The sequence below is a fragment of the Protopterus annectens genome, chromosome 3.part0 (assembly GCF_019279795.1).
Source record: "Protopterus annectens isolate FY-2018-M chromosome 3.part0, PAN1.0, whole genome shotgun sequence".
Taxonomy (NCBI): Eukaryota; Metazoa; Chordata; order Ceratodontiformes; family Protopteridae; genus Protopterus; species Protopterus annectens.
In genome coordinates this window covers 514,701,261-514,715,485 of record NC_056731.1, presented here as the reverse complement: position 1 = coordinate 514,715,485, position 14,225 = coordinate 514,701,261, and the positions used below count along the sequence as shown (strand labels likewise).

The 14,225-nt window shown below is 39.5% G+C and overlaps 1 protein-coding gene across 1 annotated transcript in view; it reads left to right on the top strand.

Annotated features, from left to right (window-relative positions):
* The first annotated feature begins 2,312 nt into the window (after positions 1–2,312).
* EAF1 (ELL associated factor 1) overlaps positions 2,313–14,225 on the top strand; it is a 488,823-nt gene continuing 476,910 nt past the window's right edge. The window contains exon 1 of the mRNA XM_044064932.1: positions 2,313–2,580. Coding sequence (XP_043920867.1) covers positions 2,478–2,580 — 103 coding nt within the window. The 5' untranslated portion in view covers positions 2,313–2,477. The remainder of the gene's footprint in view (positions 2,581–14,225) is intronic.

The window sequence follows — 14,225 nt, the reverse complement described above, 5'->3', positions numbered from 1 at the left end:
TACCTCATATGTGAGAATCAACCTTAGCATTTTGTGCCTGTAAGGTAAATACCTTAACCATTAAGCCAGCTTTCACACTAATACCCATTCAACTGGCACTGTAGAACTATACATTTCAACTCCACTAGTAAAATATCTGGGTGGACAAGACAAAGTTAGTGAAGGGGAATACAGCTTTCAGTCATTTCCTTCAAGAACTAGTCACAAAGCCAAAAATAAAAAGGGTCAGTTTCTAAATATTCCTCAGAAAGTAAACAAAAATATTCACTAAAGAAGTAAACAAAATAGACAACTGATTTTATAAATGTACCTTACCAATTCTACATTTGCAATTATCTGCAATTTTCATTATGTTACAAAAAATACACTCAACACCAGAAAGACCAAATTTTTACACCAAACCAAGAGTTGCAATTTTTAAACATATACCTATATACACATGTTGATTTCACATAAAGGGTTGTTTATTCCAAGTATCAGCTACTGACATGCTTTTTTAATTAAAACGTGTTAACAAAGTAAGAGGAAACTTATCTCACTATACACAAGTACTGTGCATCATTGCTACTCGATTAAGAAAGCTAAGTGGATCTTTATTACTGCCAAAGTTAATTCTTTACGGAAGACACTTCATACAGACATTCCAAAAACTTACTCATTCAACACGGACATGATGGGTTTACATGCACGTTTCAGACATAAATGTTACACTACTCTTTGAATAAAAAAAAATGTAGGTGTTGACCATTACTTGTACAATGCACTATGTGGAATTCAAATAATTCCTTCTAATACTGCACTATATGGAATTAATAACAAACTGTATAATTTTCTACAGTTATTTAAAATTAAGGTGTTATTGTTTAACGTTTACAAAATATTCCACGCCTTGAAAATTATTTACGTTTTTGCTATGCTATTCAAGTTTGTTTTTGTGTTGCCTTGTATGTAGCCGTTTAAAATGGTCTTGTGCCAGCTCACATTCCTGATTAGCAGACAATAAGTGCATAGAACATGTGCAAGAACCCAGTATTAACCATAGATACCTAGGTACTTGTCAGTGGTTCAAAATGACAGCGGATACTGAAGAGTTAAGCATGTCGTGTATCATGTGTTTGTATAGGTGGAAGAGGCTTTCATAAAGAATGACTTAATGTTATAGACACTGACAAAAATTGAATTTACCTCTACATTCTTGGAATTAACTACCCCAGTGTCATGGGGGGGGGGGGTGAAAATGCGGACGGATTTACTGCAATCTGATGTCAAGCCAGTCCAGAAGTCTAACCTGGGACCATCCAATAACAGTCATCTGGTTATATTCCACTGATCCAGGCTCCCAACCTAAAGAGTACTATCAGCAGCACATTACACTCCAGGGTTTTCCAAAATAGTATGATTTTAATTCCAATGTATTCTGCGATTTACTAGCTTGCGCTTATTTCTTTTATTATTTTCTACAAGCCGTACCTACTTCCTGGTGGGCTCTTAAGGTGCTGTAAGGAAGTGAAATTCTGAAACAATACAGTTCTCACGTTTACTATTAGTTCATTCCCAATTCACAATCCAGTGATCCCGTTAATTATACTTGCATGCTGAATGTTTTGTGTTTAACTGCCATACATCCATATAGTAACGGAAGTAGCACGTTCCTCCAGCACCCACTACACAGTAAAACTACTAAACTCTTGGGAGTACATCCAGCGTTTCGGCTAAAAGGAAATTCGACAGCGGCTAGCACGCGGGGTACTGTGTTCTCATTTGAGAGCCCCAACAGAAACCAAAGCAGCCTCAAACATTGTACCGAGCAGCAAAAACGAAACGGGAAGAGGGGGGAATCTGAGCTCATTAAAACGTTCACCTTCTCAAGATACAAGTGATAGCACCTGACTCCGAAAGACAGCTGCACCATGCTTTACCAGCAAGCAAGCAAACATACCATTTCACGTACTTAGTTTCCAAACGTGTTGGCTGCAAAACTGAGTACTATGAAGTAAACTAGTGAATGCAGTGACAGGAAGCACGCTACTTTGACTTTTTTAAGCAAATGTGCGGCGCGTTATATACATAAGGAAAGAGTCTCTACACCTAATGTAACATCAGTCCATTACTTTTAACATATTGTTTTTTTTACCCAGCCATTCCATATAATTCAACCACTTTCTATTGACCTAATCTGAATTTAGTGTTAGTAAGTACCAATTTCACGCTTCTACGCACTTTGCTGAAAGACTTAAGTATTATAACCGATTGATATTAAACGTTAATGGAAGTATACACACTATGAAGAGAGAAACACTTGTTAGCTGCTTGTTCGCCCGGAATGTTTTCTTAGGTGGATCTCGACAGGAAGCCTGCTAGCCATAACTAGACTTCATCTGTCGCCCAACAGTCACTCTAAGCTGTTACTTGCTTAGTAGAAAAAAAAAAGAGAAAATTTTGTTCTAGCCGTTTGATGCGTTTTTTAATATAGTAAAATGAACGGGAGTTCAAACCCCTTATTGGACAAAGAGGAACATGTTTTGAAGCTTGGTGAGAGCTTTGAGAAAAGGCCCAAATCATCGTTCCACACTATCCGCTGTGAGTGTTTACTACTAAATATTTTCAAAAAAGTGCTTCTGCGATGTTGATAATAATATTTGCCTTTCTCGCGACCTTAGTGTAAAGTGGGGGGTTAATTAAGTAAAACCTTTTATGGAGCATTCTGAGTACTTAAGAGGTGCCATAAAACCCCGCCCACGGGTGATGGTATATTCCACCCCTTTTCCAGCGGCGGCTAGCTAATACGTCTGTTTGCCTGTTGTTTATAAGAACATAGTCACGAGTGGATTCAGTTCCTACGCACACACACACACACAGCTTAATCTAGTTTGTGCAAGTGTAGTGGGAGCGGTATTACAGTTTCAGCGTAAATAAAAAGTTGATTGACAGAAGACAGACTGCTGATGCAAATTAAGTGAGCGTTTTTGGTTACTTAGTTGGCACTGTTTGACCCCCCCCCCCCCAATAATTTGGAAAGTTCACGTTGTATTTTTGACACCCGAGTCGTGAATTCCGTTAAGACCCCCACCCCTTACTCATTCCAGCCAGTTCTGAAATGTGACGACGTTAAGAGAGGGTGAGTTCATTTAAAAAGGAACTGGAATGACACTAAATTGCAAATGGGTTAAGGGAAAGTCCGTAGCAAACGGACCTAACTGAAATTAGGTGTTCTAGTGCGACTGGTGAAAATAACCTGTCTCGAACTCAACAACTTTTTTATGAAAATCATGTAGGTCGTTTAGGTCATACATCAGGCAAAAGCCACATTGCATCCTCTTTTAAAACGTATACAGCATTTCAATGATTTCACAACAGTGCAATACACAGTGGAGCGATCCTGCACCTCTGCAGATGGTGTAGGTCATACAGTACTACATAGTGCAGAATACAGAGCAGAAAGCCTTCTGATGAACACTACCGTTTTGGTAGAAGTGCATTAACTCCTTGACCAAGATCTTCCACCCTCTTCAGTCAAACGAACTGGATGAGCACAAACAGTACTCACACTTAACACAACCAGAGTGATAATATTAATACCATAACAAATGCACAGTTTACAGTGACCAAGAACCAACAAACCACAGCCTAACTAAGCAGCAGCTGCCCCTGTAATAGAAGTACAGTTTCAGCACTGTTCCATTTGTATGTCACAGACATGCAATTTTACTTAGAAAAGGTCTAAGTTAAGCTAGTTGACACCCTGGCTTAAACTAACACATGTAGGCTGATGGCATCAAGTGTCTTGCCACTATGTGTCTCTCCCTACAATGCAAGTGTACTCCATTGTCATCACAGATACCAAAACAAGAGTCAAAGGACAGCCATACAGTACTACACTGTGCTTGTACTATTACTACATTTTATTTCCTTGTGTCTGGTGTCTCTGTGTGCCCTTTTTTTTTGTAGATCCGATTCCAAGATTTAGTCACAAATTTAGCCACCAAAGTTATATTTACCAGATACATTGCTGCATTACAATTGTAAGCATTAGTTACTGGGTAATAACCATTAATATCCTAAGCCAAGAACAAAAAGTGTGCCAAGTAGATTAAACAGCATGCCAGTACACAGTACCACTGGCAGTAATTACAGTGACAGGCATGAAAAAAATTGTATTAACTGTTGAAAGGTTGGGGTTAAGCTATGTCCCGCTCCACAAAGGAGGAGCGACTACAGACCCTGGGAACTATCACCACATTAGCTTGACGAGTCTGATATGCAAAGCTATGGAACACATCATCATGGACCTAATAAACAAGGATATAGGGAATCTCCAAACTCTGCATCCCACACAGTTTGGATTTGTGAAGGGTAGATTGTGCCTGCTCAACTTGGTCGACTTCTTTGAGTCAGTCACCAGAGTTGTGGATGAAGGCAAGGTGGTTCATACAGCCTACCATAATCTGGTCAAAGCCTTTGATACCATTCCCCACTGAGGAATCATAGAAAAACTCACTAAGCCACACATCAACCCCTGTATCACTAGGTGGGTTGCAAACTGGCTCACAGATAGAACTCACAGTGTGAAAGTAGCTGACTCCAAGTTAGACTGCCGACCAGTCACGAGTGGAATCCCACAGGGATCAGGCCTGGGTCCTCTCCTGTTTGGTATCGACTTCTCAGAAGTCCAGGTCAACATGAAGGGACTCTGGCTGACAAAGTTGGCAGACGATTGCAAGTTGGGAGCCATTATTAACTCCCCAGGTGATGGTGACATCCTACAGAAAGGCCTCACTGAGATCAATGACTGGTGTCAGAACCACGGCCTTAAGCTCAGTGCCAAAAAATGTGTCGTCATCCCCTTTGGGAAAAACCCAGTTCCCATGAATTACCACTTCGATGGTAGTCCACTGAACACAGAAGGCGTTATAAGAGACCTGGGAACACAGGTTGACAGCAACCTCTTTTTGACCACCACATTGCCACTGTGGTCAGAAAGTCCTTCTATGTGGCACATCTCATTGCTAAGGGTTTTGGATCCAGGAAGAAGTAGGTCATTGTCTCCCTCTACACTTCCCTCATTAGGCCAATCATCGAGTACAATGCCTCATTTGGCATGTACCTCACTAGACACATGCAACAACTGGAGACGCCACAAAAGTACCTCACAAAGAGGATCCTAGGGCTTAAACACTTGTCCTATATGGACAGACTCAAAAAACTCCAACTATTCTCTCTCTCATATCGCCTACTTAGAGGCGATCTCTGCTTGACTTACAAAGCCATGTCTGACCCAGCTCTGTTAGAAATGCTACATCTAAAGAAATCCCAATCCCTCCGCACCACACGCTCTAGAGACCTCAACCTCATTACCACAATCAACAGAACATGGAGGGACAGGTTCATAACAAAGAGACTGCCCATGCTATGGAATAGACTTCCCATACATGTCAAACGGAGCACCTCACTGGCCCTCTTCAAGAGAACTCTTGAGTGGATGGGAAATAGAAAATTCACCCTGGGGATCACTCCAGTGGCTCTACTCGACAGAGGCACTGGGAACTAAGGTTGGGTGGCACGATTCCAGGGTAATCCTATGGGCTAGGCTTGTAAAGGTCCCAGGGCCATTAGCCTAGTACACACCTATGAACCATCCTCAACCTATCCTCAAAAGGCAAACTACCTTCAGTGTATACATATATGATGTTTAATTGTGGTGAAAATGAAATAAATAAATAATGATGCCACCAAAGCCATGCCTATAAATTCTTAGCTCATGAATCAGGGACAGGACCAAAAATAATGAGTGCAAACACCCAAAATTAGGAACATATTTTAAATATTAAGAAACAAATAGCTGCGATATAATAATCCAACAAAAGTTAAAATACAGCAGTTAATGCGATGGCAGAACGATATGCTCAATATTCAAATTTCACAATCACGTTTCCAATGCGTTTCCAAAACAGTATTCACTTCACATAATGTATTCGCGTCCACACATTTTCTAGTTTAAAACTGCCGTTGCTGTTTGTTAATAAACCAGTTTTAAACTACAAAAGGTGTGGACGCGAATACATTCTGTGAAGTGAATACTGTTTTGGAATCTCATTGGAAACGTGATTGTGAAATTTGAATATTGAGCATATTGTTCTGCCATCGCATTAACTGCTGTATTTTAACTTTTATATTTTAAATATTACTCTTATATACTTAGAACTATGCTACAATAACAGGTTTTGCATTAGCATTAATTTTCTAAAAGATCTGAAATCTGAAACTCAAATTCTGTCATTATTTAGTAACTACAAGTCCTCAACGATTGCCAGACAGCGACAGATTTTTATGAGAAACATACCAAAGGTATGTGACAGAATTAGGGACATTCTGCAGGATCAGGGCCAATTGAGAGGTACAGTATGTCGACAGCCATATCCTCTGATAACACAAAACTACAAGAAACATCCTGTACTGTTTTACTGTTGCCTGAATTAAGCCAGTGACAACTTTTTGTTTGTCTCAGCCAGGTGTCAGAAAAACAATTTTTGACATTCCTGCATGGAATAAAACTTATTCTGGATATGGACTAGATTCTGCCATCTTGAATAGAAGTCACATGTTCACACTTAATGGGAATCAAGCAAGTATAAGACAACTTAGAAGCCTGACTCTTTACCCAGTAAGGACTATCAAAAGTCCACATCCCATAGTAAATATTTTTGGACAAAAAATTCAGTAGTCAAAGGCTTTCGACAACAAATCTGGAAACTTTGTGGTAAACTGTAATTAGATTGTGCTTTTAGGTGCAGTGGAATCGGAATTAAATGGTGAATTTCTGAATACAAAGTCATTTTTCCCCGCAATTATTTCCCTTTTTTCCCCCGTTATTAAAATTCCGAATACAGAAAACCTGTGTCTAGGATGAATAAATAGATGGTGTCTGGTACGTAATAAAAATAACATATTTTACTTTATTTTGCATTTATTTCTCTGAGGAAAAGTAAAAAGTAGACATGTCGTCCTTTGACCTGAAATAAGTCATCTACCTTAGGGAGGCAGTGAAATTGTAACAAATTAAGAACTTGAAAACCAAAGCACAGGTTTTGTCATCACTGTGCTTCAAATATAAGTTGAACATTACCTTTCGCTCCTTTCAATTTGTGTGAATACTGTCACAGAGCAATATGACCCCATCAACTTGAACTGAAAAGAAATAATATCAGATACAGAAATGAAGTTCATGTTGCTGTACTCAGACACATACATTTCTGTCCCCAACAATGACTATACCAATGTTCATTTACCAGGAATAACCAGCTTCTCTGTAAACCTCTGATTGAGTATGATGAAAGTGAAAGAGCAGCAAACATATCTTCCATAGATACAGACCTAAAAAAATCTCTGTTTTATATTTAATTTAGCAATTATGTTTAAAATAATTATTAAAATAACTGTATCAGTAGAAAGGCAACAAAACTCCTGATACTAAAACTATGCATTCTGTTCAGGTGTGTAAACATTTACATTGCACAGATGCATTAGCTTACTCCCCCACCAAGCTGAAAGACTTTAAAATAAGATAAAGCATCATCCAGTTTTAAATCTAAACAAGATAGACTGCCTTGGGCTCTTTTAAGTTGAGAGAGAGAGAGAGAGAGAGAAAGAAAGCTAGTGATGTGAGAGGTAACTGCCTTATTTCTGAATTGTGCAAGTGGCTTGCACTTCTCGACATAGCTAATCTTGGATTCAATTTTGCCTTTGGAATTATGCACCTACATTTGGACTTCTAAATAAGTTAAATTGAAATCCATTAAGTTTTGAGTTGAAATTTCTTTAATTTCCAGTCGGACTTTAAAGCAAGCTCAAAAACATTAGTTCTGTGTCAGCTGATTTCATTGTAAAGGTACATAAAAACATGCATAAATACAAGTATTTTAAGCGGTAAACCATTTGAAATGTCAGGAATCCCTAGAGTGAGTCTTAAAACTTGGAGACTGAATGGATGAAAGAAAGGACTTACATTTACTAAATACAAGATGCCGTTCCTCAAAATATTCCCTTTTCTCTGAGGTATGGGATTCTTGGAGTTGGTATTTATAAGTTTGGGGGTGTGGTGGGATCCCCTACAAAAAGTAAGTTTAAAGGAGAGGAGTGATTTTTGAAATTCACTCTTTTTTGTGTTTTCTGTCTTTTTTTCCTGGCTTATCTTTACCTGGAAAGCTAAACCTGCTCTTATTCGCAAAGTTATGCAGCACACTCTCTCATCTTCTGCATTGCCTGGCCAATAAAAAATTTTCATAAACCCCCTTTTCTGCACTTTATGTCCTTATGGCCAGAAAATGTAATATTCTAGGCTATGGCTATAAGTGCTCTCAGTAGGCCTTTGGCACTACCAGCTGCTGTACCACTTCTTCTTCTAACCCCTCTCCCCTTCAGTAGTACATTTTCTGTACAACAATCTCTTATTCCAGTATACAAACTCCCTTTGCTCTTAATGAATATGAACCTCCTTGGCAGCATTCCTCAGGTTGTGTAATGTGGAATGCAAGAGCTGTGTGTGTCTTAACTTGCTTTTTGTAAGCTTTCCTTGTTTGTCTTCCAGTACAAGTCCCATTACTTTCTAATAGCCGTGGGTTATTTCAGGCTTCTTGCTGTAACATATCTGTTTCCCTGATGTAATCACTTACCAGCATCTGATGCAGGTCTAGATGTTTTCTGTGTCTTCCCTACTATCTTCCACATGCACTTACCTCCATGCTTGGTCACATGTAACTGTGTGTACACAAGGTCCATTGTTATCAAAGCCATTACTCATTAGGACATTTGCAGGGATATTATCAAACTGTGCCACTTGGCTCCTTTCCAGTCCAGATGAACCCTAGCAAATGGTACCTGAAAGAGTGTACCTCCCATGGCCCTAATGTGGGCTGCTTGGTCAAGTAGTGTTCCTGTCTTGTAGTTGGAGGCTTAACAGTAGTTGTGCCTGATGCAGTATCTCTCTCTTTTTTTCAATTTTTAGGAAGGCAAGGTAGTGGCTGTTGTATTAATCTGGAGTAGGTGCAGTTTCAAGACAATACATGACTACTGTGGTGCTACTGTCTAAGCTCACTCATTGAGCTTTTGTTCCCCACCACATTACTATGGATGGCTGGAAAGTACATGCCTCATTTGATTACACTGCAAACATTTTGCTACAAGACAGTGAAGTGTACTGGAGCCAGTGGTCCTCCCTTTACCTTTGAAACCTGCTGTGAAGATTTAGGCTGTCCGACCATTGGTTCCCTTATATCCATGTGTAGTGCTGGTTTCTCCCTTCTTGTGCATCTAAAGTTACCCTTTTTGCCTATTTCCATAACAGTGTTACACTCCCAGTCTGCTAACTGGATTCTTATAGCCTCCGACTGTTGTGTCCTTGCTCTCTTATCTTAAGGTTTCCCAATATTTCGGAAATAGTAACTTGATATGCAATCTCCCACATTTTAAAATAAGTGCTCGTTTCTGCAGTGAAAGCACTGATGTTTTTGGAATGCTTCTGTGTTCTGTAAACTTTTATTTATTTATTTAAGTTTAATGACCAGGGAAGTCCACTGGGCCAAAAAGAGCCCGTTTTCAGTGGAGGCCCGGGGAGAAAAGCTCCACAATAATTGCAAGTTACATTTCACATGTTACAAAAGCACATAGTTCATTTTATTTTTTTTTTTATTTTACATTTGTTGACCGGGCTAGTCTGGCTGGATACATGTCCATTTTCAGCAGAGGCCCGAGGAGAAAAGCTCCACTAATTACTAAGTACATTACATAAAAAATCATTACTTCTAAGAAATAGCTAAGTTTGGAAGTCAAAAAGACCATCCAGAGGGAAGGATAATTTTAAAGAATGACATATATACCAAATACAGTTCATTACATATTTGCATTACATATTTGCAATTACTTATTAGCAATTTTACATAAATGATGCATAGTTAGAATTAGAACAGTTAAAGGAGGGGAGGAAGAGACAAAAATAGATAAGAAATGTGCAAAAGAAAAGGTTAATCAGGTGCACTGCACGAACAAAGCCAATGGTTTAGGTAGAAAAGTTTAATCGTCGAAATGAAGTTCATGTTGCTGTACTCAGACACATACATATCTGTCCCCAACAATGACTATACCAATGTTCATTTACCAGGAATAACCAGCTTCTCTGTAAACCTCTGATTGAGTATGATGAAAGTGAAAGAGCAGCAAACATATCTTCCATAGATACAGACCTAAAAAAATCTCTGTTTTATATTTAATTTAGCAATTATGTTTAAAATAATTATTAAAATAACTGTATCAGTAGAAAGGCAACAAAACTCCTGATACTAAAACTATGCATTCTGTTCAGGTGTGTAAACATTTACATTGCACAGATGCATTAGCTTACTCCCCCACCAAGCTGAAAGACTTTAAAATAAGATAAAGCATCATCCAGTTTTAAATCTAAACAAGATAGACTGCCTTGGGCTCTTTTAAGTTGAGAGAGAGAGAGAGAGAGAGAAAGAAAGCTAGTGATGTGAGAGGTAACTGCCTTATTTCTGAATTGTGCAAGTGGCTTGCACTTCTCGACATAGCTCATCTTGGATTCAATTTTGCCCTTGGAATTATGCACCTACATTTGGACTTCTAAATAAGTTAAATTGAAATCCATTAAGTTTTGAGTTGAAATTTCTTTAATTTCCAGTCGGACTTTAAAGCAAGCTCAAAAACATTAGTTCTGTGTCAGCTGATTTCATTGTAAAGGTACATAAAAACATGCATAAATACAAGTATTTTAAGCGGTAAACCATTTGAAATGTCAGGAATCCCTAGAGTGAGTCTTAAAACTTGGAGACTGAATGGATGAAAGAAAGGACTTACATTTACTAAATCCAAGATGCCGTTCCTCAAAATATTCCCTTTTCTCTGAGGTATGGGATTCTTGGAGTTGGTATTTATAAGTTTGGGGGTGTGGTGGGATCCCCTACAAAAAGTAAGTTTAAAGGAGAGGAGTGATTTTTGAAATTCACTCTTTTTTGTGTTTTCTGTCTTTTTTCCTGGCTTATCTTTACCTGGAAAGCTAAACCTGCTCTTATTCGCAAAGTTATGCAGCACACTCTCTCATCTTCTGCATTGCCTGGCCAATAAAAAATTTTCATAAACCCCCTTTTCTGCACTTTATGTCCTTATGGCCAGAAAATGTAATATTCTAGGCTATGGCTATAAGTGCTCTCAGTAGGCCTTTGGCACTACCAGCTGCTGTACCACTTCTTCTTCTAACCCCTCGCCCCTTCAGTAGTACATTTTCTGTACAACAATCTCATATTCCAGTATACAAACTCCCTTTGCTCTTAATGAATATGAACCTCCTTGGCAGCATTCCTCAGGTTGTGTAATGTGGAATGCAAGAGCTGTGTGTGTCTTAACTTGCTTTTTGTAAGCTTTCCTTGTTTGTCTTCCAGTACAAGTCCCATTACTTTCTAATAGCCGTGGGTTATTTCAGGCTTCTTGCTGTAACATATCTGTTTCCCTGATGTAATCACTTACCAGCATCTGATGCAGGTCTAGATGTTTTCTGTGTCTTCCCTACTATCTTCCACATGCACTTACCTCCATGCTTGGTCACATGTAACTGTGTGTACACAAGGTCCATTGTTATCAAAGCCATTACTCATTAGGACATTTGCAGGGATATTATCAAACTGTGCCACTTGGCTCCTTTCCAGTCCAGATGAACCCTAGCAAATGGTACCTGAAAGAGTGTACCTCCCATGGCCCTAATGTGGGCTGCTTGGTCAAGTAGTGTTCCTGTCTTGTAGTTGGAGGCTTAACAGTAGTTGTGCCTGATGCAGTATCTCTCTCTTTTTTTCAATTTTTAGGAAGGCAAGGTAGTGGCTGTTGTATTAGTCTGGAGTAGGTGCAGTTTCAAGACAATACATGACTACTGTGGTGCTACTGTCTAAGCTCACTCATTGAGCTTTTGTTCCCCACCACATTACTATGGATGGCTGGAAAGTACATGCCTCATTTGATTACACTGCAAACATTTTGCTACAAGACAGTGAAGTGTACTGGAGCCAGTGGTCCTCCCTTTACCTTTGAAACCTGCTGTGAAGATTTAGGCTGTCCGACCATTGGTTCCCTTATATCCATGTGTAGTGCTGGTTTCTCTCTTCTTGTGCATCTAAAGTTACCCTTTTTGCCTATTTCCATAACAGTGTTACACTCCCAGTCTGCTAACTGGATTCTTATAGCCTCCGACTGCTGTGTCCTTGCTTTCTTATCTTAAGGTTTCCCAATATTTCGGAAATAGTAACTTGATATGCAATCTCCCACATTTTAAAATAAGTGCTCGTTTCTGCAGTGAAAGCACTGATGTTTTTAGAATGCTTCTGTGCTCTGTAAACTTTTATTTATTTATTTAAGTTTAATGACCAGGGAAGTCCACTGGGCCAAAAAGAGCCCGTTTTCAGTGGAGGCCCGGGGAGAAAAGCTCCACAATAATTGCAAGTTACATTTCACATGTTACAAAAGCACATAGTTCATGCAGTTAATTAAATATTTACAGATAAACTCCATGATATTTGCAATTGGCTTGTCACAATGTTACAAAAATGAAAACACATAATTCAATACAGAAATTTCAACATTTACATAAAGTGAATATTTTTGTTATAAACTCAATTGTTAGGTTTAACATTTCAAAATATATAGCTACTAGCCATTTGTAGGTTAGGAAAATATTATGCATGGAGAGGGTAATAGTATAACTGAGATTGGAGAGTATAGCACAATAGATATTAGAGAGAAATTCGTTTATGGTAGGGGGGGATTGTTTTGGGTGGGATGAAGTAATAGTAGAGGTAGTTGGATGAGTCAGTGCAAGGTGGAATGGGGGAGTTAAGTTGGAGCGTGGCAAGGGCATTCCCATTTGGAAGAAAGATGAGAGAGTAGGTGAAATTTGTATGGTTAGATAGGTTGCGTAGGTGTGTGGGGAGAGAGTTGCACTGTTTAGCTAAGGAGTGGGACAGCATTAGATGGCTAGGAGGTCGTGCAGGTTTGTGGATCTGAAGGAGATTTTGGTTTTTGGATCTGAGTGAGCGGTTCGGAATGTAAGGTTTTAAGGAAATAGTGAGAGCTGGGCAGTTGGCAGGTTTAAAGATGAGCTTGTGGGCAATGGTGAGCTTTAGGTAACTGAGGTAGTTGGGTAGTTCAAGCCAGTTGAGGGTGAGGAAGGAGTGGCAGTAGTGGGATGAGGTTTTTGAATTGGTTGCAAATTTGGAGATTTTGTGGTAGCAGGATTCAAGTTTGGACCAAAAGCCAAGATGGAGATTGGTGAAAAGAGGGGCACCATACATAAGGGAGGGGAGCAGGAAGGTGGATGCAAGAGTTTGATGGGTAGAGGGGCTTAGGAAGTGGTTGTGCCTGTAGAGAAAACCTAACTGTTGGCGATTTTCTTGATTGTGGAGTGGATGTGAGTGTCAAATTTTAGTTCTTCATCAATAATGATGCCAAGAAGCTTGGTGTTGGGAACAATTTCAAGGAGGGTGTTGTTTTGGCTCTGTATGGTGAATGTGGATTTGTCAGTGGAGTTTTTGGTAGGGGCAAAAAACATTAGTTTGGTTTTATTTGCATTTAGTGCCAGATGGTTAGACTGCATCCAGGTTTCTGTTTTGGAGAAGGCTAGTTGGGTGTTTGGTAGGAGCTCGAAGGGGGAGAAGGCTGAACAGATGATTGTTGAGTCATCTGCATAGTGGATGATAGATTAGTCTGGGATAGATTGGTCAAAGTTGTTAATGAATAGGTTGAAGAGAAGAGGGCCAAGAACAGAACCTTGTGGGACACCTGTGGATGTGGGAAGGAAGGGGGAGGTTGAAGTTTTCCATTGGACTGCTTGTTGGCGGTTGGACAAGTAGCTGGAAAACCAGGCGATGGTGGTGGGAGAGAGGTGTAGGGTGGAGAGTTGGGATATAAGTAGGGTGTGTGAGATGGTGTCAAAGGCCTTTGACAGATCTAGGAATAGTGTGGCTATGAACTTGCCTGAGTCGCATTCGAGGTTTATGGTTTCAAGAAAGGAAAGAAGGGCAGTCATGGTGCTGTGGCCAGGGCAGAAACCGTGTTGAGTAGGGGAGAGGAGATTGTTTAGTGTTAGGTGTGCCATGAGTTGTGCTTGTATTGTTTTCTGTAGTATTTTAGAAAGAGGGGAAAGGATGGCAATAAGCCTGAAGTTGGTGGTATCA